This window comes from Daphnia pulicaria, chromosome 7 (genome assembly GCF_021234035.1).
Source record: "Daphnia pulicaria isolate SC F1-1A chromosome 7, SC_F0-13Bv2, whole genome shotgun sequence".
Lineage (NCBI taxonomy): Eukaryota > Metazoa > Arthropoda > Branchiopoda > Diplostraca > Daphniidae > Daphnia > Daphnia pulicaria.
Genome location: NC_060919.1, coordinates 4,459,290 through 4,484,273, shown reverse-complemented (window position 1 = coordinate 4,484,273; position 24,984 = coordinate 4,459,290). Strand labels below are relative to the sequence as shown.

At 43.4% G+C, this 24,984-nt stretch overlaps 4 protein-coding genes and 1 long non-coding RNA gene across 5 annotated transcripts; 2 read left to right on the top strand and 3 right to left on the bottom strand.

The window, feature by feature from the left end:
• The first annotated feature begins 666 nt into the window (after positions 1-666).
• LOC124349970 (cuticle protein 19.8-like) lies at positions 667-1,471 on the top strand. The gene is made up of 3 exons (XM_046800933.1): positions 667-777; positions 879-980; positions 1,041-1,471. Exons 1-3 carry the CDS (start codon positions 772-774, stop codon positions 1,356-1,358), a joined length of 426 nt encoding a protein of 141 aa, XP_046656889.1. The 5' UTR covers positions 667-771; the 3' UTR covers positions 1,359-1,471.
• A 3,565-nt stretch (positions 1,472-5,036) lies between these two features.
• Positions 5,037-6,736, bottom strand: LOC124349859. Its single transcript, XM_046800774.1, has 3 exons — positions 6,655-6,736; positions 6,468-6,572; positions 5,037-6,367 (listed from the first exon to the last, which is right to left on the bottom strand). Exons 1-3 carry the CDS (start codon positions 6,661-6,663, stop codon positions 5,465-5,467), a joined length of 1,017 nt encoding a protein of 338 aa, XP_046656730.1. The 5' UTR covers positions 6,664-6,736; the 3' UTR covers positions 5,037-5,464.
• Positions 6,737-7,476: 740 nt separating this feature from the next.
• Positions 7,477-9,701, bottom strand: LOC124349604 (flocculation protein FLO11-like). Its single transcript, XM_046800346.1, has 6 exons — positions 9,654-9,701; positions 9,611-9,620; positions 9,341-9,532; positions 8,655-9,268; positions 8,252-8,548; positions 7,477-8,174 (listed from the first exon to the last, which is right to left on the bottom strand). The coding sequence occupies exons 2-6, from the start codon at positions 9,614-9,616 to the stop codon at positions 7,637-7,639; spliced, it is 1,647 nt and encodes a 548-aa protein (XP_046656302.1). The 5' UTR covers positions 9,617-9,620; positions 9,654-9,701; the 3' UTR covers positions 7,477-7,636.
• Positions 9,702-16,961: 7,260 nt separating this feature from the next.
• Positions 16,962-24,984, bottom strand: LOC124349631. Its single transcript, XM_046800386.1, has 3 exons — positions 24,571-24,984; positions 18,608-19,284; positions 16,962-17,996 (listed from the first exon to the last, which is right to left on the bottom strand). Exons 2-3 carry the CDS (start codon positions 19,254-19,256, stop codon positions 17,089-17,091), a joined length of 1,557 nt encoding a protein of 518 aa, XP_046656342.1. The 5' UTR covers positions 19,257-19,284; positions 24,571-24,984; the 3' UTR covers positions 16,962-17,088.
• On the top strand, positions 21,173-23,210 carry LOC124350413. The gene is made up of 2 exons (XR_006920920.1): positions 21,173-21,359; positions 21,556-23,210. It is a non-coding gene; the product is annotated as an uncharacterized LOC124350413 (long non-coding RNA).

The window sequence follows — 24,984 nt, the reverse complement described above, 5'->3', positions numbered from 1 at the left end:
GTACTGCGGAATGACCGCGCGCGGATGAAATCGGATCCATTCAAACCTGCGCGCGTGGCCGATCTGTGAATTCCCAACTGGCAATTTCTTTTTCTTTTTCTCTTGATTCCAGTGGCCAGCCAGAGAATAAATGTTATTACATAATACAAAGAAAAAGCAACAATGTACTGCACAGCAATAGCTGATGGAATAATGAAAAGGGAAACGAAAATTTCAGACGATCCTGGCATCAGGAAATTGGCCAACAAACAACCAAACATTTTAGAAACTTTTTCTAGATCGCAAGCGCGGGAAAAATACAAAGAATGTCTAGATATACGCTGTGAGAGACGGCCGAGAGCAGGAGGAGCACTTTGGTCGGCGGTTTATTGACGGAACGTGACCTGTTCAGTTGGCGGGGGTCAGTCCAGCATATATAGGCTACCCATACTAATCTGCGAGTCGATTCTTTCCTTTTTCTTCTATAGAAAAGTTGTAAAGTGAGCGGGAGAGAGTCTTAAAACTATGTATTGGGAGAGAGAAACATTCGGGAGCAGCATAGCGCACTTTTGGATCTATAGTACTCTAGGCTATTCCTCACGCCGCCCACCTAATAGTTCACTTTCGACTCTCAATTGTCCAGCAGCAGCAGCAGCCGGACGATATAAAGAATTGGTCCGTATAAATACCAAGGGACTTGACTCGTATCGACATCAGTTACTTGTTCTCCACCGAACCGGCACTAGTATAGTATACAGCAGAACAAAAAACTCATTCCATCTTATAGCAATCATGAAGGTGATTGAGCACCACCACCAGCATGCAGCCATAATATAAGACAAAGTCGCTTTTATTTTATACATTTATTTGATATTTTTCTCCTGTTCGATGTGTTGTAGTTGTTCGCTTTCGCCGCATTGATCGCCGTCGCTGTTGCCGAGTCCGCCTATCCAGCAGCTACTTATCCAGCAGCAGCCTACGAAAAACCCTCCTACGATTACGTCAGTTGTTCATTTCTTGAATTGAATTAATCGACTGATAAATTGTTAATTTAAATATAGGCCCCTCAACCGTACAGCTATGGCTATGCAGTGAAAGATGAGTCTTCCTACAACGACTATTCTCATTCGGAGACTAGCGATGGCAAGGTGGTCACCGGCTCCTACAGCGTCGTTCTCCCAGACGGCCGCACCCAGATCGTCACCTACAAAGCCGACGCTTACGGTTATGTCGCCGATGTCAAGTACGTAGGAGAGGCCAAGTATTCCGACTACAAACCGGCGGCTTATGCTGCTCCAGCTTACAAGGACGAGGCTGCCGCTTACCCAGCAGCTCCTGCTGCTGCCTATCCTACTGCTGAACCGGCAGCAGCTTACTAACACTAAAAGACAATTTCCCCAATGATCTAATCCTGCTGCTGGCGATATAAATTATTTCCAAAGTGATTCCTTGTATTATATAATATAGTCTACATAATACACAATTTCCTATATTTTCTGTCTAATGAAATTTTCATCTGCCGTCCATTTCGTTCCTTTTTTCTTTGGCTATAAATTTGATTGGCATCAACTTATACATGTATATACGCGGACGATGGGCCGTCTGTTGCCAGCAGGGACTTGAATAATTCCATTTCCCAGTAGTAGCAGAGCTCATTCGTCATTTGCATACATACAAGTTACATTATACACTGGGCGACGAAAGACAGCAGAGCACAAGAGGCCTCGCCTTTTCCCCTTGATTGCATTTCCCTGTGCCAGCCGGCTCGGCACAATTTCAATTCTTTTCTCTCAAATGGAAAAAATGGGCGACGCTTATTGTGACACGCAAATTTATTCCGTTGGCCATTCAATTTTCATCAGGTTGCGACGTAATAAAACAAATAAGAAACGGTCATCACGAACGACAGCATGTAATATTTAATGCGGGTTGAATCTATAAGATAAAGGACCCCCATTTTTATGTATATTGCTCAGCTATTCATTGTTTTTCACAAAAGATTACAACAATAAATAATCTCGACCGCAGATGAAAAAGCCATATCATATATAGATCCTCCCCCAGCACATTCAAAAAAACATACATGCATATAGAGATATTATAGAGGCTTCTCCGCTCCCTATCAAATGGCTTTTTTTTTCTCAGATATCTCCATATTTGCATAATATGATTTATATTTTAAGAGCTCTTTCCTGCTGCGTATTATATAGCTGCTGCTATATGCCTCGATGTATATTTATTTAGAAAATAAGGGCGTGGATATAAGATATCAACGATATCGGTTGGCTTATTTTGATCATTTCCCCTCCCTCGCTCTGTTGATCTTTCAAAAAATTAAAATAAAAATTTCGGGAAAATGCTCGAGTTTTCATTTCGTCAGATAAACGAGAAACACACAAAAATATATAAATAGGGCTTGCGTATATAGGCTATATATATAAGTGATTTGATTGATGTGTTTGATGTAGTAGTAGTAGTAAAATAAAAAATATATTCCGCCGTCTTATGTATTATGATTAAATAGATTCCCTATCATTCACGCTCCAATGGCCACGTGCGCTCGTGACATATGCTAACCTGGATGGTCGTCGTATTTTTCCCATCTTTCTCTATTAGTGCGGAACTGTACGAGGGCGTGTCCTTATTTTTCAAATGTCAACCCGAGAGTGATGCGCGGGATGAGCTAATCAATTCTCTTATATTGCGTAACGATTGAATCACGATTGAACTGCTGATAAATAGTCCGTTTTTCCGACTCTCTATCCTGAAGCTGTGCTGCGTGTACCCCCCATCCTGCTGTATTTATCTTTCCTTAATCAGCTGATGCTGCTGCTGCTGTGCAGAGAATTAATGAGATGCAACTCGCCCAGCCACCATCACGCCACCGTGTGGTTGATTCAACTTTAGGCCGCCTGATATCACAAGTGCCTCCTGCTTCTTGTAATAGGAGCGAAGCAGCAGCTAGCGTACTTGGTCTCTTTTGTATGGATGACTGGGCATCTGATCAAAAGAAAAACCCGGCAGCATCCCAGCAGCCCTGCTGAGATGCTGGCCAAAAGAATATCCAGCAGCAAGAACCTTTTTTATTATTCAGCCGTGAACTGTTCTATGTGCAAAGTCGCGGTGCACCACCATCAGCAGCCAGCAGATAGAAATGCTCTCGTTCACGCGGGAGATTAGACATCTCCGTCACGCACACGTAGAGCTCGGCAACTTTGACGCTTTGAAAAAGAATAAAACCGCCGCCAATGTATTATTATAGCTTCACGGAGCCGCCTATATATACTATAAGATGTGTGTTTAATGGCGAAATAAAAGCTTCCAACAAAAGACAGCCCTTTATATATAGTGTTGGGTAATAGGTCTTTAAACATCAACAATTCTTTTTTTAATATTCAAATGATTTAAAAAAAAGACTTTTGGCTGCTGTTATTTCATATTCTATATTATATAATAGATATAGGGCGGAGAGGTATATTATAGCAGTCAATCAAACGCGTTATTGGGCTCATGCGGAGACGCAATATAGAACGTGAAAGTGTTTTGCAATATATAAGAAAACTTTTGAGAGAAAGGATCTCTACTTCAGAGGATATTGCTGGGTCTTTTGACGTACTTGATACCGGTACTATATCAAAAAATGTGTGTAACTGTCGCCCTTCTTGTTAGTGGCAATACGATGGCTGTAGTCATCGGGTATCTTGCAGCAGAGAACAAAACAAATCTAACGCTATATCTCTACGATTTGGTGTATGTGGTTATTTCAACATAAATGATGCTCCGCCCCGCTCCTCTCTCTTCCAGCCGAATGTGCAGTCTAATTTATAGTCCTTATGTATAACGTTGTATATATAACAAGGCATATAAAGAGTTCACAGGGTTCTTTTAGTAATTTTTAAAATCAAACCCAAAATCAATTCAGCAGGCGTCGGCGGCCAAGTTTTCTAGTCGGGGATAATTCAATTAACCCCCACGTGTGGCGGTTGACAATTGGCGAGACATCTACAAAAAAATAACGGAACATTCTTTTGTTGAAAAACTGAAATTCATTTCCTATAGGCTCGAACCTTTGAAATATATATGATCGAAAATGAGAATCGCTAGACGATAGTATTTTTCCCCCGCGTAACTTTCATCAGAGCGCACAAGTCGATTATCAAGGCACTCAGACATATATAGGAAAATGTTGTGTGTATTCAAGGGTTGTATAACACCACACACCATTTGAAATGGGATCTCTGTGAGAGAAGATGACGGCCGTCCTCTCGGCTCGTCCTTTTGTTTGATCTGCAAATGGCAACGCACAACCGAAATTGTACCCAACATCATCCACTCTGCTCTGCTCTCTTTATTCTATTTCCCTTTCCTTCCATTAAGAGATTGTGTATAGTGCACAACATCACAGCCTCTCGTAGAGCAGGATCCATCTATATACCTGGGATCGGATAACCAGCAGCAACCAACGTCAATCGAAATGGATTCCAAAGTTGATATATCAACGCACCAAAATCATTTTTCTTCTAATAGCTAGATATACCGACGAGATCTTTTTCAACATTTCTTGGCGTTTTTGGGAGAACCAGTATAGCCCCTTATTTTCTATCCTATATTGAATTATGACGTCATGTGTCACTTGGTGAGAGAGAGAGAGAGAAAACTCTTTTGATTAATCCTCTCTCGCGCCCCGGCAAAAGCCGTTAGTAGGTCTATAAGGGCCCAACTTCTTTTTTTCAAGGACTAACTTGTCTATCGTCTACACACATTTTATATTGGAAGTCGTCCAGCAGCAACCAGCAGCAGCTCAAGTAAAAAAAAGAACGATTATGTGCGCTGTTAATTGCTCCTTGCAGACGCTCAAACTTGTAAGGGCTTCAACATCAAATTCCCTGCACAGGCGAGTGATTTCAAGTTGAGAAACTAAATGTTTTACTTGCCCCATATACTCCGAGACCAAGCAGCAGCAGCATGCAGCCAAGTTTTCTACTATATACTCGTTAATAGTAGACTCACGCGTTCACTATTTTTTTCTTTCTTTGTTCGTTTTTTCTTTCCTTTTTATTAAATAGAAAATGTCAGTCCCGGTCAGTCCGGTTTGACAAGTTCTCCATAGAATATTAGACACACAAAAAGGAGAAAGGAATTTTCATTTCTTCTTGCCACGCGGAGAAATCACGACCGGCCACTTTTTATTGTACGAACAACACGGCGGTCCGATCCTGCTGAATCTTATGTCAAATCGATTTCTCTCCAATGCGACACTTTTTCAGCTTTAATTTAATTTAAACACGTTTGAACATTTTCTCTTTTTTGTTTGTTTTTGTACATTTTTTTGTATTTGGAGACAACAAATGAGACAATCGATTTCTGTGTTCACTCAACAATTTGGCTAGCTAAATCTCTACAAACATCTAGCGACGATGTATATCATTTGAATGATCTATAAAATGGTGTTGCGCGCGGGAAGAATTAATTCGCGCTCATTTATTCAAACGGCGTCGGGCCTGTAGGCCAACGGCAACGGCAGCGGGAACGGAAGTAGATCGTAATCGATTTCCTCGTCGTCGGCGGAATTCCCGGCCGCTCCTGCAGCATCAGGATGATCGGTCTGAGATTCAACTTGGTCGTCTGGAACAATAATTTCAGTCGCCGATGAAATAACTTCTTCGACTGATGGAACAGCTTCAGTAGTTGGAATAACTTGTTCTTCAACAGGAGCGGGAGTAGTAGCGTCTAGAGCTGCCGAAATGTCCGTCTCGCTCCAAATGTCGATGGGCGATCGTTTGCCGTAGCTCGATCTCAACTGCCCATAAGAATCGACGTGATTGGTCCTGAAAATGAGTGGAACCAGAGGCAATTTCTCATCGGATGAATCATCTTCTTCATTATTATAATCAGACGGAGGAGTGCTGCTGCTGGGCGATGGGACAGGTGGCAATGCTGGGCGACGATGGTGGTCGAGTTGATCGTAAGCGCCGTAGGCGTTGCTGGGCCCGTGGTAAGGAGCGATAGCTGGAAATTCATAAAGAGGATAATGCCTGTAAGGTAAAGGCTTAACTGGTGCAGGTGTAGTTGTCGTCGTCGTGCTGGGCCGAGTCCGGTAAAAAAGCGGTTCTGGTGCAGCAGTAGCCGAATGGTAGCTGGACGGATTATTATGGTGCTGATAAGCCGGATGAGTGTAATAGTGATGACTATTAGCCGTTTGCTCGTAAGTCACTTTGGCATTGTAGCCGTTGTGATCGGCCCGGTAAGTGACGATCTGAGTCCGTCCGTCGGGAAGTTGGACGCGATAAGATCCGCTCGTCACTTGGCCGTCACTTTGCTGCCGGTGGCCAAAGTTGTTCTGCCCGTCGTTGACGTCATATTCGAAGCCGTAAGGCATCGGCTCATCCTAAATTATACAAAACAGCAGCAGCCAGCAAATATATATATAAATATAGCCCTATTACAAATTCATTTGGCGATTATTGGATTTTGATTAGAATACTCACGTCGTCAGTATCGTCGGACTCTTCGCTCTCGAATTGGACGTAGGAGGGCTCGTAGCGGTTGTAGGCCCAGGCGCCAGCCAAAAGTGCCGCGAAAATCACCCAAATCTAAATTCAAATTGAATATTTCAAAACAGGAAAGAAATGATGAGCGCTTATGAATGTATAGAGCGATCAAAAGTGCTACTACCTTATTCATTTCGAGGTGCAGAGGAGCGAAATGAGTTTGCGGGGGAGTATAGTAGTAGACAGCACAAGTTGGCTGATGGTAGAACTGATGAATGTCTTAGCGTCCGGATAATCGGCTTATATATGCCCAGCAGAATAATGCCGCCTGCTGCGGAAAACTCGGAAGCCGGAACAGGGTAAACCGGAAACATCTCTCAAACTCTCCTCCCGATTTGAATTTTTTCTTTCTTATTTGAACCGGATAATACACCCAGCGCACTAATGAAAAGTGAGAGTTATTTGATATTAGATAACAGCATACACCTGGCGTTTATTTAATTAACGGCCCAGCATAGTTGCTGTACATATACTTCCCTGACGAGAAATCAATCCAATCAATCATTTTCTCCTTTCATTTTCTTTTCTATATTCCGGAATTAAAATATGTGATCCGCAAAGCCATCTGACAGCTTTCAATGAGCGTGACAAGTTATAGGCCGATCACATCCGACCGGACGAGTTTTTATTTTATTTTATTTTTCAAACTTTTACACAGCACTCGTCAGATTTGTCGAAATTTAAGCGCAGATTTGTTCAACCATACACTTTCCATTTTGTATAGGTAACAAGTTGTAATTATACATAATCGTACCCATGGTAGGATATAATAATTACTGAATTTAATCTTTTACGTGAAGTATAATCTATTTTCATCCGTATATCCGGACTGTAGACTCGCTTACCTTCCCGAAAATGAATCCTTAATTAATGTTTTACACACCACCACCACCACATCAGTCCGAGTGTAAATCAACAATCAATTAAGATTACATTAAAATTTTTGTTTAAAATTTTTTTATTTAAGTAGATGGAACATTCGAGCGATTATGTACAAAGCAATTTTTTGGATGGAAAACAATAGGACTAATCGTCAGCCGGATTTTTAAAAATTAATAATCATCCGGTGATGACAACTGAAAATGGAAGAGATTTCCTGATTTGTTTTAAACTTTTCGTTGTCTAAAGATGAGAGGTGATGGCAATCTGGAATTAGAAGAGACCGGAGTGGTGGCAGCGGATGATTGGTGACGAGTAGGCCGGAATGCCGTCCAAGTGGTCCAGTCCGGAGCGGAAGAATCTCGCCGGGATGAGGCGGCGGCGGCCGGACGAGCCGGAGAGTTTCCAGCCGATGCTGATGATGCAAATCGGATGGCGATTGGCGGTTTGAAGGTGGTCGGAGCCACGTAACCCTCCCTGGCGTAAAACGGAACGGGTCTGATCCGATTGGCAGCCGGCAACTGCCGGAAGGCTGACCATGGGGCAGCTCCGGCCGGAACGGCGTCAGTTGGACTGGACGTTTCTGTGCTGGGCCTCTCCGGCTCGTCATAACTGGGAACTTGCGGAATTTTTGGTTCAGAGGGAGGTTGGATGGCCGGCCTGACGGGAGGCTGGACACTATAGGCCGGCGTAGACGGCCCTGGAGAATCTGCATCCTCCGGTGTGGCGATTTCGTACTGAGGGGAAGACGGAACTGGTGCCACTCTGTGAAAAATATTTCAAATTTCGCGCTTCCGGTTATTACAACACAGCGGGTAACTCAATAAGATCTTATATATAACCTGTAAGTTTGAGTGGAAGGTGCTGCTTGATAAGGAGTGGTGCTGGTTGACTCAACTTCTCCATATGCTGGACTGATCCGCACGTCCTGGCTGCTGCTGCTGGACTCTGCCGGAATAATTGCTGGGGCTCTGTCGTTGACGTAGGACTCGGATGCTGGACGGGGGTCACTGGTAGCGTAATCCGTTTCCGGAATAACTCGATAAACAGCTTTGGCTTCGTAGATCGGAGCCGAAGTGATTTCATCCGCCTCTTTGAAAGCCGTCCACGCCCCCACGGAATCGACTATTGCATCATCCCTGGATAGATCAAAATATTATTTTAAAAACGATTAAAATTAATTTTATATTCTTTCCTTTTTATTTGGAATAAGAAAATTTTTAATGAATAGAATTAATTCCCGACCTTTCAGCAGTGGTAGGTGCCGGAGTGGTGGTGGTGGTGGTGCTGGCCTGGTATTCCGTCGTTGCTGGATTTTGAGAGTAAACTGGAGTCGTCGGATCATTGTCGTAGGCGTCAATTGGCTCGGCTATTACGTACGACGGAGTGGTGGGCGTGGTGGGTTGAACATATTCAATTTCATTTCCATCCAGCACTTTGTAAGAGCCTGCCGGGCGGCCAGGGCCGTCTTGAATAACCTTCGAGCCGTAAGCGGCAATCAAATCGGATTTGTACGAGGCCCTTTTGGCGGCTGGTTTGAATTGAGTAAAGGCCGTCCAGGCTTTAGGGCTGGCGGACTTGGCCGGCACTTTGTAGCTCGGGGCTGGAGCAGCAGCAGGTGCTCTATTGCTGTAGGAGCTGCTGCTGCTGCTGGACGGCTTGCTGAAGAGGGACACCTCGTATTTGACATCGGCAACGTATCCGTTCTTGTCGGCCCGGAAGTTGACAATTTGCGTCCGGCCGTCGGGCAGTAGAACCCGGTAAGATCCGGTCGTGACGCTTCCGTCGCTTTCCTGCTGGTGCCCGTAGTTGTTGTTTCCATCGTTCACCTCGTAGCCGAAGCTATAGGGTTGAGGAGCCTGTAATAGAATTTTACCAAAAATTTTCCAATTTAATGTCAATTAAATTATTTAGATTAATTATATACTGACGTAAGAGCGTTCGTAATAATTGTCGACCCAGGAAAGAGCTTTGTCTGGGGCGTAGATGGCGGGCTGGGCACGAGCAAACCGCTGCCGGACAGCTGGATAATTCGGATGGAAGGATTGCTTGTAATTTTTGACTTGGTCAATTTTGGCCCAGCTCAGGCCCAGCAGCCAAAGAACAGCCACCACAATCACCGTCTACAAAAAAATAATTGAAAATATAAAATGTCAAAAAAATATATTAAGAGATAACGACATTTATGAATCCAATTTTACCTTCATTTTATTTCTTTTGAAATTGAATTTTTTTTTGAAAAATCGCGGGGCTAAAAGAAATTCAGTTGCGACTAGACGGGCAAAATGTTGGGAACTGATCTGCCGGTCATCGCCAATGCTGGCCTTTATATATACTTTCACGTCAGAGCACTGCTGATGGCAGCGGCTGGCCGGCCCAAAAATGAACGATGCTATATACATAGTGGCCGATCCGGTTTCCGGGTTCAGCCCCTGAGGCTCTTTTTCTCCAAAAGATGAATTCGTTTTGAAAGAAAGAAGAAGAAAGAGAAATTAAAAGTGAGAGTTTGTCCAGCACACGTTTAATCTAGCACAAAGATCTGTGTGGGTTTCCCATCCATTTCGGTGTTGGTTGTTGCTGCCGGCCAGGGGTTGAATGTCTCAGGTGCGACAAAAAAAGATTCTTTTGGGACGTGCTGCTGCTGCTGTGCTCTCCTTTCTCCTTGGCGGTGCATCGACATGGACGGACAAATATGTGTCCAGCATACTTTCACCAGCGCAGAGACGGCCACCCAGCCAGCCAAGACAAAACTGGATCGCCGACTTGTGTGCTGGGCACTTTCCCCTCGCTCCTATAAGGTTCGTGACCCTTTCGAATTGTTCGAGTGGCAATAGTCATTCAAAAGTCAATGATTTCACGGGGTATAATATCAATCAAATTGACCATATTTTTAAATGTTATCAAACGGCGATTATTACAGTATACTTTGATTGGATCGGATGCGGGTTGACTGCCCGTTTATTATATCCTCCAGTTTGATTTGGCAATTCGTTTGGACATTTCCAGCATCACAGCGATCACATTGCGCTCGACTTTTCCCTCCGTTGATATTTTGTGTCTGGCCAATTCCTTTCCAGCGGGAGAATTTGAATGTGAATCTAAACTTTCACCATTTGATATTTTGTTGAGCGCCCCTATATCATGGGCTCATGGCAGTTGATGAGGCCCAGCTAACAAAGGAGCTTCAAAGTCATGCACAAACGGAGCCGGTCTGCTATCTGCTGGAACATTTGTACGTCAAAAAATCTTGACGCGTGACATTCGCATCTTTGATCTGCTGTTATTCAAACATTCATTTCGGGTTGATGATGTATGTACAGCAAAAGAGCTGGCTGGGCTGACTAAATAATAATCACATTCCGGTTTCTACACACAATAAAGTCGTGGAGAAAATTCGTTTTCTCTCTTGATTCTTTTAGGTGTGTGCAAACAAGACGGTCAGTGATCTTTCATCTGAAACTGTCGGTCGTGTTTCAGATGAGTAATGAGACCCGTTCACTTTGCCAGTCACCCCACCGGCGAACGTGTGTAAAAAAACTAAAAAAATTCATTCGCGCAAAAAAATTTCAAATTTCGCGGGGAGAAATTTCGAATGTTGAAAATTATTTATCGCATCAAATGTAAACGGTGCGGCGCAATCGCAGCTCACGATTTCTCCATTTCAAATAACTTGTGTCTGTAGTAGATACCGAGAGGGCCATCATGAAAAATGGCGTCATTCTTCCGGCAGAAGAAATCAACTCAAATTGGGGCCATCCAGTTTAATAGAAAAGATCAAAATTTAAATTGCAATCCGCCAACTTATTCCTGGTCATTAAATATTGAAAAAGATAAAGATAAAAATAACACTGAAACGATTACTTCATTTCTCGCTAGTCTACACCCACTCATAAGAAGTTGTTAAACGCGCTTAATTAATGCAAAAAGGGGGGGAGGGGAGGACGGATCGGATGCGGAAATAATTAAACCGGACGCGCCTTTCATCAATATCTCTCTCTCTTTCATCTCAACGTTTACAGTTTTCTACATTAGGACCGTCCATCGGAATATAGAAGCGAAAAATAATGAAGAAAAATAACTCAACTTGGTGATTAAACTGATTACAGAGTTGAGCCTCCAGCATCCAGATTTATTCATTGGTGAATAATAGAGACAAAAAAGGCAATCTAGGCCTATATTCCACCCGGTCGTACTATATGCATCTATACGTTATTATTATTTGATGCACGCGAGTTGATTATCAGTTCATTCATATTATCCACCCAGCACGGAGATGATGTGTGTGGGTCTATCTGGATAAGCCTAAAGGGTCGATGGGGTTGACATTGTTTTCAATTGTAATAATCGGCGGGTATCATTTCATCCGAACGGAATTCCGATCAATAAAATCTAAAAAAAAAATCCTACGAATTGAGATTGGCTTTGTATATGTTATATCTAGTTGACAAATCATTTCTGCCAGGGAATATTCTTTTTTTTAGTCTAACGATATGCGGAGATAACGATCGCGATCGCAGAGACGTGCGATACATTTTTAATGGGTCTGGCGAACGTGCCGTCAACTATTATCCAGTCATCAAATCCGATCCTTTTTCTCAATTTTTGCCTATTTTTCTAAATATTTTTTAAAAATTGTAAAATCAAATTTCCCGGTTAAATTTGTTTTAAATCTTTTTAGAAAGTTTTTGAATTTCAATTGATGGCGACGACATGTAATAATAAACAGGTCTTGATGATTTGGATCGGGGCCTTGATTGAATGCATATTTAACATCATTTGGCGCCTTTTCTATACGGCGCGAATTTCAAATCGATTTCTTTTCAAATGGCAATATACAAACGCTTGTTTGTATACATACTGTACATGGCGGACCGACTGTGGAGGCCTCATCACGGCCTGGGCAAAGAGAACAATTTGGAGGGCCGACGACGGACGTCATCAGTCGATTATATACCGGCGGGCGCCGGAAATGTCGCCCAGAGTAAACGGCGACTAAATATCCGCAGCAGCAGCTCCTTCTATATATGCATTTACCATTCGCCCAGCAGCAACTCTTCCGTCTCGGTAAATATTCCCCAAATGTTTGACCTCCCAATATCAAAAATAAATAAAAACGTCCGTCCCAGTCGGTCCCAGTGTACAAAATATAAATATAAAAACAAGTTTGAGTCCCAGAGCGATCCAGCACTTTTATTATTATGCAGACGGACTGATGTGATCGCGATCGATAGTGTTGTTGTAATATCAGAGAGCAGCTTACACACACCATCAGTCCAACAAAAAAGGACTGACTTGTATAAAAGTATGGGGAGCCGGCCATGAAAAAGAAAAGAAATAAGGAAAGTCAGTTGTTGTTGTCGTCGATTTCCCTGGGCCAGCCGTTGTTGTGTGTGTGACAAACTGCTGGACTCGGCATGACAAATACAATTTCCAATATAGATTGACGACATTTACATTTGATCGTTCATTTAAAATCGTCTTTCCCCACCGATCTATATAATGGGAAGATAATCATTCCGGCGCTTTCTCAGATGGCCAGTTGACGTGACGGACACAACTTTCGGGATATTATATACATGTCCGTCCCATCACACGCCAACCATCCAAGAGACATTAAATGTCCATCCAGCGACGATAATAATAAAAAAATAGCCAATCAAATATTTAAAACAGTTCGAATTAATTCTTTTTTGAAAATTTTTATTGGGCCGTTTTTATTTTTGATTGACTGGATAGCTATAGGCCGACATCCTGCCCGTCTGACGAATATCTCATTACAGAGACACACAATCAATCAGCATTTATTCACGAGTCTTTTCAATCAAGGCAGGGCGCCAGCCCTATTTACCATCAACTCTCACGGGACACACCCATACACAGTCGAATAATATTTAAAATTCAGTTCCAGTTCGGGATTTCTCGGCTAGTCCCGAACCTTTTTTAATTTTTATTTTTTTCTGATTTGTCATTCAAATCGTGGCTCTCCCACCTGTCAAATTTTTGGGTTTTTCTTTTTTCTCTACATAAAACGATCGTTTATCACATGGCAAATATATTCAACCTCGCCCGCGCTCAATAATAAATAGTTGGCCCGAATAGTTCCCTGTCCGTTTTATGCACAGTCGAGTGGACGGACGTCATCGACGGGTCCGTCTATAAATTCCCGAATTTTCAATAAATTTGGATGAAAAAAGTTGCGCAACTTTTTGATATGAAATCAAAAACGAGCGCGCACAGGATAGAATGAGCCACTCGCTCTTTCACGGTTGTCTGGCAGCCAAGATTCCTGGCCGTCATCACTACTAGCCCAGCAGACACACACACACATTACCATCACCCAAAATGTTGTACATCACATCCAGCAAAGCGCGGCGGTGGCTGCTGCTGCTGCTGCTGCCGGATCGATAAACCCACCACTCATAGACATCACACAGAAAACTGGTCCACCACAAATCTATTTGGCCCAACTTTGGGATCCTGTACGCACGCACTAGACGAGGAGAGAGTGATGGGATCTAGGTGATCCTTTGGCAGGAGTTGTTGTTGTTGGCCAAGATGATGCGCAATAATAACAAACACCTGGACAACAACAATGCAATCCGACCGGAAAAAGTTGAGCAGCACTGGTGTAGTAATATAGCCATCGAGCCAACAACATATTAGCTGGCAGCACCTGATGAGCTTCCCATCAAACGATCCATCTCTCTACCAGGGAAACGAAAATACAAATAATACAAAAAATGAGCGGGAAATTTGAATTTCAAAATTTTTGGAAGCGGATTACTAACGTCGCCGATCACAAAATAAGACTTTTTGTTTATACTAATAAGTGTTAGACTGGCAACTATTGAAATATATTCAAAATATATGCCCAATACGGAATGTACTACAGACTGTGATGCGGATTTCAATCCATTGATTTCCATGAGATTATCATGCTGTGATGTGTGCTGGACATTGTGCAGATCGGCTTAAATGGTTCTATACATAGCATTACACAAGAGCCGGGAGGGTTTTATTGATTCGGTTGTTTTGCTGTTTGTTAATATTCAAGTGTAGAACGTTGGAAAGAGGATGCGACGATTGTCAATGCGAGATGGATGGAAATCGACGCCCCCGGCCCTTTTTCAGACATACATACACACACAGAGAGACTGAGAATTGAAACGTGTCCGGAATGGATCTCCATAGCTCAGCCGCTGCTGCTGGGAAATGCGCACACACATAAATAAAATAAAATAAAATAACAAGTTTTTATTTTTACCAATTTTTATTTGATTTGATGGATTACATTTCTCTCCTCTCGCTCTCAATAATAATTCCGGATTGTGAGTCGTGTTGTGCTTCCGCACCCGCATTCACACACTGGAACATTTCAATTGAAAAAATAGAAATCCCTCCTCCGGCTGCTGGATTTATATATTTTTTTTATTATTTGATATCATCAATTGAACGTCGAGCTTCTCTATTAATAGCCAGCAATGAATCCGCGTTTGTTGGTTTTATTTAGTATTTTTTTTCCCACTTTCTCTCCCTGGCAACGTCGGGCGGCTTCCATTAAGCTTCCGCACACACTCTATAAATGTCTGTGTGTGTGTATAGGCCTTGTATATCTATCTTTTTTCTGTTCCGTCTTGATCATCATTTGTTTTTGTTTTGTTTTTTTTCTTCTGGGTTTTCTTCATTTGATTTGATTACACTCTTATATGCAGTTCCCCCGACGATTGATTCAATTTACTCCGCTCTGTTGGGTTCTCCCTCCCTTCTCTCCCGCCCTGGATGCTGATTATGATTCTCCACTTCCCTTCCTTTTCTTTTTTCCCTTTCCCTTCCGTACTACTACTACTACTGCTATAATATCCAGCAGCAGCGCACGAAAGAAAAATTGAGCCGAGATCTTTTTTTAGTTTTTTTTCGATAACTATTCCGGCGGCTTTATTATATAATAATAGACGCGTCGAAAAGATAAACAATATTGTTTTGGTGTCCATCGCCATCTCATCCAGTTGTATATAGGATATTCGAGATACTTATATGCTGGCCCTGCTGGATATAGAAATATATATATTCTAATGCCCAGCTCAAGATAGCCCGTGTCTCGATTGACATTTAATGGAGTTGTCATCTATCGATCCTGCTGTGCCCAGCAGTTGGGGGTCCCAATTATCTATTACACATCCAGCACACAACGTATAGTAGGCTAGTAGGTACACATACAGCACGGGCAGTCCGTCGTGTAATAGTCGACTGGATATTGTATCCTTCCGGCCAAATGGAGAGAGTATACGATCCGTGTAGTTGCAATTACAAAGGCATCGCATGATGTCAAACGGATAGTCCAACTAGATAATGCGACACAACCCATCCGCCCGGCAGCAATTGCCCAGACACACACAACCAATTTGTCTGTGACAACTCGACTTTAACCTCCCCACTCAACTATATCCAGCCGCTGGATGTTATACGCGGAAGAATAAACTTTGTTTTTGGACTTTTTTTTGATGATTATTATTACGGAACTCGGAAGGAAATAAATATAGGCGCTTCCGGGAATATATCCAGCAGCTCAATCTGGTTTCAATCACAAACTGCGCCCGTCGTAGACGGACCACAACAGCAGCAGCAGCCAACTGCTGGATGTAATATAAAAGAAGAGAAGTTTGCCAGCCATCCGTGCTGCGGATTCGTTTAGACATGTAAACATATTACGCTGCTGTATAGATCCATCCAGCGCTGCAGTGCAACTGCGGATCAACTTTGGATTCCTCTGCTGTATACATGCACCAACATTTGGTTTTGATTTGCCCGTCTTGCGTATAGACTTTTTTATTTCTTCCTTCCGGCAAAAACATCCAGACCCCCCGCCGGCGGATATATATATATCATTCCGGAATTCCACCGGCGATGAAATAACGAACCCCTCCTATAACAAACGCGTAAGTAATTTCTTGTGTTGTTACAACTTTTAATGATTGCGCTGCCGGATTCACTTTTTTTGTTTCCATCATCTGGCGCGCCGGAATAATACGAAGAAACGCCATCGGCGCTATTTTTACTACTAAAAAGCAATTCATTTGAAAAATGTTTTTCTTCTCCCCCGCATTCTAATCATCGAGATAACTCAGACACAATTAATTCAATCGATATAGGATAGACGAGAGCCCTTATGGTTCACACACACGAATCAGCCAAATTCTTCCGCCTCCACAAATTAAGAAAAGGAAAGATCTGCTGCTGGAATTTCTTTCTTTTTTTTAATAATCAAATATGGAAAAGAATAAACGTCCAATTTATGAGCTGCTAATTAGACAGTTGAAGTGTTTCATTTTCCCCAAGGGTGCGGGGTGGATGAGTGGCAATTAGCTAAACACTTAAAGACTTGGTCAATATTACAAGACAGACTCTCTGACATTCTCATAGCTGCTGGGCTATTAAAAAAATCGATTAAAAATGTGAATTAATAGGATTTTAAAAATGTCCGTTTCAATAATTATATTTATTAATCAGCATTTTATTATTTTTTTAAATTATTTTGTTAAATACATCCATAAATACTTTTTTTTGGAAGATCAAAAATTAACTCGGATTAGACGATCATTTGATATTTACAAAATTAAAACTTAATTGAATTTAACCAAATTGATTAAATTTGAATTCATTTCATTTGAATTTTTTTAATTCAAGAGAATTGACGAGTGGGCGACGGATGATAGCAGTTGGCGGTGGTGGTGGCCGACCTGGTGGGAGTCCTTGCGGCGTCGGCTGGGCCGATGCTGGCCGATCGGGTCTGGCTGATGTTGTCCATCAGGACGGTGAAGGACGACGACAGGAGGGTCGTGCCCAGCAGGATGAGACAGGCGACGATGATGAGCGAAATTTGAGAGCCGACGCCCTGCGGGTGACTGCGCGAGCCGGACGGGTCTTCCGGGCCGTCCCCGTGGCCGGCCTCGGCGCTCATGCCGGGCAATAAATTGCCGGCAAAGCCCAGCGTCATCAGCAGGTTGATGGTCAAGTGGAGACTGCCGGAGAAGCCCAGCTGCGGCTCGAAGAGGACCAGCAGGAAGCTGGCCAGGCCGACGAAGATGGCCAGCAGTCCGGCGCAGACCAGCAGAGGCACTTGGGTCGTGTCGGGCGAGGCTGAGCAGCAGGTGGACGGCGAGGAGGCCAGCAAGCTCCTCCTGCGCCCGCCCGCCATCGCCGCATCATCTTTGTACGACTGGCCGGCCCCGGCCGTCGAGCCGCTTTCCTGCTGGCCGCCAGCGTGCCCGTTGCTGCCGGCCCCGCGGAACGACATGGGCTGCAGGGCCAGCGTGACGTCACTGTACTGTCGATAGGCACCGAGTCTTCGCCGGCCACCTGGCCGGCCACTGCCCGTCTGGTTCTCCTCGTCGTCCTCGTCGTCGCCGGAGATGACGGCCATGTTGTCGTTGCAGCAGCAGCAACACGACAAAGTCATCCGGTTGATGATCCGGGCCAGCCGCTCGCCCACCACCGACAAGTAGAGCAGAAAGAGCGGAATGCCCAGCAAGGAGTAGGCCGTCGTCAAACTTTTAGCCAACAAAGTCGTCGGCGTGTAAAATCCGTACCCTGGAAAATTCAAAATCAAAATTCAAATTCAAAAATTCAAATTTAGCGCCAAAAAATAAAATTCAATCAAATCGGCGGGAATTTTAATTAACGGAAGTAGACGGGCCGGAAATTTGTTTTTCTTTAACGTCAACTCTCATTAACTCGAGTCGAGGATTGTCGGGGTCGGGTCCTTCTTTTATTTGATCCCAGTCAAAGGGGAAAAAACCAAACGGGCAAACAACAAAAAGCTCTTAGCTCTTGTACCCGCTTATACCCAAAGGCAAACGGCTGCTGGCCCAGCAGCTGACTGGATCGACACACTTTTTATACACAGCCGGTCCCAATATATATTTTCCAGCAACTAGGGGGGGGGGATGGCGACTATTTTTTGGCTGGAAAAAACAACAAAAACTTTTGCGTCAGGAATTATTAACGTTGTTGTACGTAGGTGGCCCGTCCCCGGTGGCCCAGCCCAAAACACAAAATAAAACAAATCCACTCTGCTGGTGTACACACATTCCGGAGCAGAATACCCTGTTGGGGGATTAACATTGACACCAATGCGGACCTGCCCAGCAGCTCCGAAAAAATAAACCGCCGATCGATTATAAATAAATGGCCGGCCTTACCGATGGTGGTGATGAGCGTGAGAGCGTAGAGGAGTGACATGGGGAAGGTCCAGGTCTGTCGGAAGGAGTAGCGATCCTCGAGCATCATCTGGCGCAGGGTGCGGACGATCTGGTCCTGGTAGTGGCGCATCTCCACCCGGGCCAAATGGGTCCAGTTGTCCCTGTACAGAATGTTGAGATCCTCCGTGATGGACCACAGACGGTCCACCGTGGCCAGCGTCTTCTCCAGGAGCCGACCGTCAGGATCGGCGTATTGCAACTGCTCCTGCTGATGGTGCGGATGGTGCGGATGGACGGCCATCGCCCGCCCAGCCGCCTGCTGCGGCTGCGGCTGCTGCTGACCAGCTGATTTCGGGTTGGGGTGGACGTCCTGATTGCCCAGGATCATGAACATGACGGCCCCAATGATCAGGTAGGCCAGCAGGAGGATGGACACGCCCACGGCCGACGTCAGCCAAGTGCAGCCGGCCGTCCAGCATCGAGTGCAGCAACTGCATCGCTGAGCGGACGAGGACGCTCGACTGCCCGTCGCCCGCCCAGCATCTTCCGCCAGCGCGTTCCATTGTTGATTGTGATGATTGAGGCCGGCGGCGGAGCCCGTGGACGGCCCGCCGCCGCAAGTCGCGTCGATCTCGAAATCGGAGCTCATTTCTGGCCGCCAATCATCTGCCCAGCATCTTCCCATATAACATCAAATCAAATTTCAATTTCAATTTCAAAAAATAGACTGGGAATAATCAAATGAAATTGACGATCCTGGCCGTCGAATGAATTTCTATTTGCGTTCGGTAGATTGAAACGGGCATGAGAATGTGCTGGGCAAAATAAATAAATAAATAAAAAAGGTGGCCGTCAGTTGCACCAACTTGTCAATTCAAGAACCTCTTGTGTCCGTCTCTCATCCGCATCCCGCGCTCAACCTCGCCCGGCAATCATTGAAATGGAATGGGCAACTTTATCTTCTTTCCTTTCCTGCCCAGCAGCAGCAGCAGCAGGGGAGAGACTTTATATATAGCAATACCTACCCCAAGTGGGTCTAACCCAATTACCCAAAGTGACGTTGTTGTTGTTGTTGTTGTTGTTGTTGGGACTCGGATTTCCACCCGTTTCTACGGATAACACGCAGCGCAGACGGAATAGTCGTATTATCATCCGGGCAACCGACTCAAAATCTTCCCCCCCCCCTTCTTCTGGCCAGCAAAGTAGAAAAGTAACGAGGGGCCGGGCCAAAAAAGAAAATTCACGGCTGCTGCACGCGACAGTTTTGACGGCCTCAGCAGCGCATCACACGGCCATCGATTTTCCTTTCAGGAGAGAGAGAAAATGGGCGTCGACTATCTGCTGACTGCGGCCGGAAATAATAATTAAAAAAAAATGGCAAATGAACCGGAAAATAAAAATATTTTCAAGCCCGGGAATTTTGAAAAAAATAAAAATTCCTGGGGGGTTTTGATATCAAAACCTGACATTTATTAATAAAAAAACCCGGAGGGGCTGTCATGGCAGCCAGAGTCAAAGTAGGAGGAGCCACCAATCATTGTAGATTGAACGTGCTGATGTCCTGGTTGGTATTATAATAGTAATACCCAATGAAGCTCTTGATTTATATATCTATCCAAAATACGATCCAGCACACAGCAGCCTGATGGTCATTAATCCTCTCTTCAAATAATCCAAATCTATAACAAAAGATTCTAAATACATGAATTGAAGAAATCGAATTATTATCGAGATCCTGTTATTCGTTCGTTAGCCATTTGTCTTTCTCCAACCCCCCCAACAAAATCTTTGTTCGTGATTGATACGCAATTGTTAGCTGGCCGAGTGGAGAGATGATGGATGGTGGTGGTGGTGCTGGGCTTGTCCGCCCTCCCCATTTTTATGGTTATTACCACCACAGCAGTTGCGGCTAAACTGCTGTATATATACGTATATCTATAGTATATATATTCTTTTATATTATATAATAAATTATAATAATATCCATGTTATTAGATGCTGTGATGGGATATAGTCGAGCGTGACTTCTTCCGTTCCTCTTCTTCACGTGTTTAACGACCCGATGTTGATGCTCTCAATCATTTCGCGTCCGGGCCGTTGTGGATAGATATATATGCGCCAGCCGGACTTGCCCAACCAACTTCAGCGTGATCTTTTTATATTTGGCATTTACCCCGGACTGGCTGGCTGGTGGCTGCTGGTTGGCTGCAGTGGTCGGATAACAGTAAATTTCCATTGCATCCGGCGTGTGTCTGTGTGTGTATGCTATCTCTTTCTCTCTAGCTGGGCATTATAATCGGCAATAATAAGGGCCGGCCAAGAGAGAGAGAGAAGAGAAAGAGATATATATATGTATTTATCTTTGCGCCCCTCCGGCCATTTATCGCTGGAACATATTTCCGGGTTGTTTTCTTCTTTATTTCTAATCGTAAAAGAAGAGGGGTCATCATCTATAATAATGTACCACAATCTCGATTATTATAGAGACTTCCTAATTATGATGTGTAATAGCAGTTCGATTAGAAAAAGATAATTGCAAGTTTGACCGCCAGGAGAATTAGCAGCCGACGCTAGAGAATGACAGACTGTGTAAATAATGTCGATATTTCTCTTATTCGTTTTCTTGTAAAACTATTTTTTCTTTTGCGCCAATAAAAGTAAACTAGTCGTAAATTACGTTAACGTTGTACTGTACGCCTTTGTCAAAAGACTTTTACTGGTAGACGGGGGAACCACGTGGGCCGCCATTGCAGTGAGTATGCAGTAGTCTAACCTTTATTCTTGTTCTTTTTGCTTTCGCTGTTTGGGCAGCCAACTTTTTCTAGACTAAAGTTTCCTCCATACTCTCTCTGGCTGGAATATGTACTGCACAAGTTTGGTTTAACATGATTTATCCCGGGGCCTTAAATAACAGAAGTTTAGATAATGTGGTGTTCCATGTATTCCAGATTCTAACGTGGAAGGTTTGATGGCAAATGTATCGGAAACATCTCTCTCTCCCAGGCCTCTGCACTTGACATGATCCGGTCCTGTGGGCACGACACCAGCCCAAGAAAAGAGCTGAACACAATTCAATAACGCCACCAGACAATTTTTTCGGTTCCTGCCTCCCCCTCGCATGGTGGATTTATTACAGCCATTATCGTTCATGCAATCACCGAAGAATGGGGAGCCTGGAATTCCTCCCCCCAAAAAATGTGTTGGAGAATGTACACCAGGCCTGGTTACTCGTACACACAGCCAACAAGATGTTAAGATTTATCACACATTAATCCCGACCGCAGCCGCAGTCAGCCAGCCAGCAGCAGCCAGCATCAGGCAAATAATCAATAACGTTTATAACAACTCGCTGATTGGCTGATTTTCTTTTTCTATCTTGATCCTTCTCAATTGAAAAGGGTGGGGTGGGGGAACTATAGGAGGGAAATGTTAGACGCCGACTGTTTGAAATCAAATAGCGCAGAGCAGAGAGAGAGAGAGCAGCTCGAAGGAAGAAGAAGAAGAAGAAGAATCGGAAGAGAAAGAGAGATGAGAGCTAAAGGGCGGAAGTAGCAGATGTTTGCCAAGAAAAAACGGGGTGGGACTTTCTCTCGTAGCAAACCGGGGACAAAAAGAATAAAAAAATCAAATCCTCCCGACAGAGAAGGAAACTGCCAACATGTTCTATATTTACTAACAATCCAGACACAAAAACGGTTGGGAGGAGGGAAAAGAAAAGACAATTTTTTGTGAAATAAATCAATAATCAAACCCCCCCGGTGGCGTATCCGTCGCCCAAAAAGCTCCAAAGATCTAGGCGAGATTACTCACAGCTAATGAATTGACGTCAGCTCTTCCAAGATTCCCGTCGTCCATTTCCCGTCGATGTATTATATAGACGGACAAAACACAAAAGCAGACGTGTGGCAATGTAGAGATAGATTTATAGAAAATGGGCCGTTTTCCTCTTCCAAGTCGCTGGGCATTTTTCTCTCTCTCTATTTTGCCATGGCTTCTTATTCTTCGTCTGTTATATTATCTGAATAAATATACTATAGCCTCTAGTATATATTTTTATAGTAGGGCTCTAGCTCTCTCTTTCTCTCTGCCCAGCTGTTGTTTGGTTTCCATCAACATATTCCCAGTCGGCTGGCAGTCGGTCGGCGGAGTTGCTGGAGAGATCTGAGGACACCAATTGTCAGGCCCAGGTTACTATTGTTCGATTGTTATTTAACAGTGCAGAGAGAGAGAGACTGGCCATTGTAGTACAAAAGATATACATATATCCCCATGGATATATATATATATGCACAGGCCGGAAATCGATATTTTATTTATATATATATTTAGACATGTATGTAGAAAGCCCGGTTCCTTTTTTTATATCTGCCAGAGAGATTTATAGATTCGATAAAATATGGACAAAAATAAATTAAATCGAACCTGACAGAAATATTGAGAGATGCCGGGCAAAATAAAAAATAAAAATTGACGGCCCTGTTATATATTTGGAAAAAAAAAAAACATTTCTGTCCATCTTTTCTGTCCATGTTCAAAGTCATTTTATTTATTTTTTTCCTTTTTATTTTTTAATAAAAATCTGGCAAAAGATAAAGTTGATCAAGATTGACTTTTGCAGCTCCTTCATCTTCTTCTTTTTTTGATTTAGCCATTAGATTTGCGCTGGGAAAAAGAATAAAAAAACTCTTCTCGGGATCAAGTCAACAGCGATAAGGGTGAGGTGTGTGTATATGGATGGGTGGGCGGGAGCGAGTCCCGCGGGATTGGTCGGCTTTTTATTTTTTATTTTTTTTTAGATTTTCTTGTAATGCCAAAAAATAAAGAGAGACGAGAGAGAGAAAACCACTCGCTATGTGCGGTTGTGAGTGTGTGTAGTAGACGTTATTTATATATTGCGGTGGCTGTGCTGTTGGCAGTCACGCGTTCTCTCGGATTACAGTCTGCCATCATCAATCGTTTGATAGCATCAAAACAGCCCATAGTGTATAGCTAGAATAGTGTACACTAGATTATATGTGTTGTGTAGCTGCTGCTGCTGCTGCTGTGTTGTATACTATTATAATATCGCCGATCCATTAGACTTAAATAGACTTCGCTAGCTGCCGACTGACTATTCATTCTGACCAATCATAACAGCACCGGGGGGGGGGGAGGTGGTTGGGATATGTAGTACGTACCACGTCACATCTCAATTGTTGGTTGCTCGTGTTCGTACCTCATCTAATAAAGGGAGAAACCCGATGGCCACCAGAGAATTAACAGGGTGGGACTACTCCTGCCGCTGGTGGTGGTGGCGGTGGTGTCCTGTTTGGATGTTGATTGGATTTATTAGGGCCGTCCGTATAGAGCATAGGCCGCAAACTTAATTAGGTCTCACCACTCGTATTGAAATGTTTTTTTATTTATTTTATTATTTTTTAAAAATTATCGATCGAAGAATTCGGCAAACTGTTTATTGGACGGAAGGGTGGGAAATTTCCGTTTCGATTCCCTTTTGATATCGGCCAAAGCTTCTTTTGCCCAGTTTTTCTATTTATAGAAATAAGATATATATAGAGAGAGACGGGCAGGAGCAAGCAAGCCCTACATGTGTCTATGGATTTTTATAAGCCCGTCGAAAAAAATTTGACAAAAGTTTCGAGTCTCTTGTTTCGTCGCTGTTTTCAGCATTGCCGGGCATCTTTCGTCGATTGGCCGTCGGTTGGCGCAGCTTAGAAATGTGTCGGGACAACCGACGACATTTAGACACGAGTATATAAGAATAAGAAGGGGGAGAAAAAAAAAGTATCCAGCCCGAGGTTATTTCGATAATAGCATTATTATTTTCATGTTAAACAAATCACATTACCCGGCAGCCAATGACCCCTGTCATCTTTTAATCAGATAAATTTTTTGGGTCGTTTTTTTTCAAACTCCAAAAAAAATAACGGCGCCAAATTTGAAAATTTTAAATTTTTTTTTACCTTTTTTTTAATTTTAAAAGTTTTCAGACGTTGATAATCCGGCCGGAATTCCGATTAACTGGCTCTTATTTCAATAGATATCCACAGTTAACTTTTCCCTTTTTTTAAAATTCAAATTGGCTGAAAAATTCCCTGCACACACACAGTAAACAACTGACGCCAACACAAATTTTTGGTTTCCAAAGGCTTCTTCTTCTTCCTTAATATTTCCGGTTCAATCCGCAATAAAAATGTCCGTCCACACTTTATTCACGGTCGGTAAAATAAATTTCTCCGGAAGGGCACACGCTATAAAAACGCCCAACAACTTTAACGACAAACTAAAAATCCCAGTCCCCTCTATAATAATAATCACTTCAAGTTGAATAGACACAGCCACACACACCGGTTCCCCCGCATCAAGTCTACCGTCTT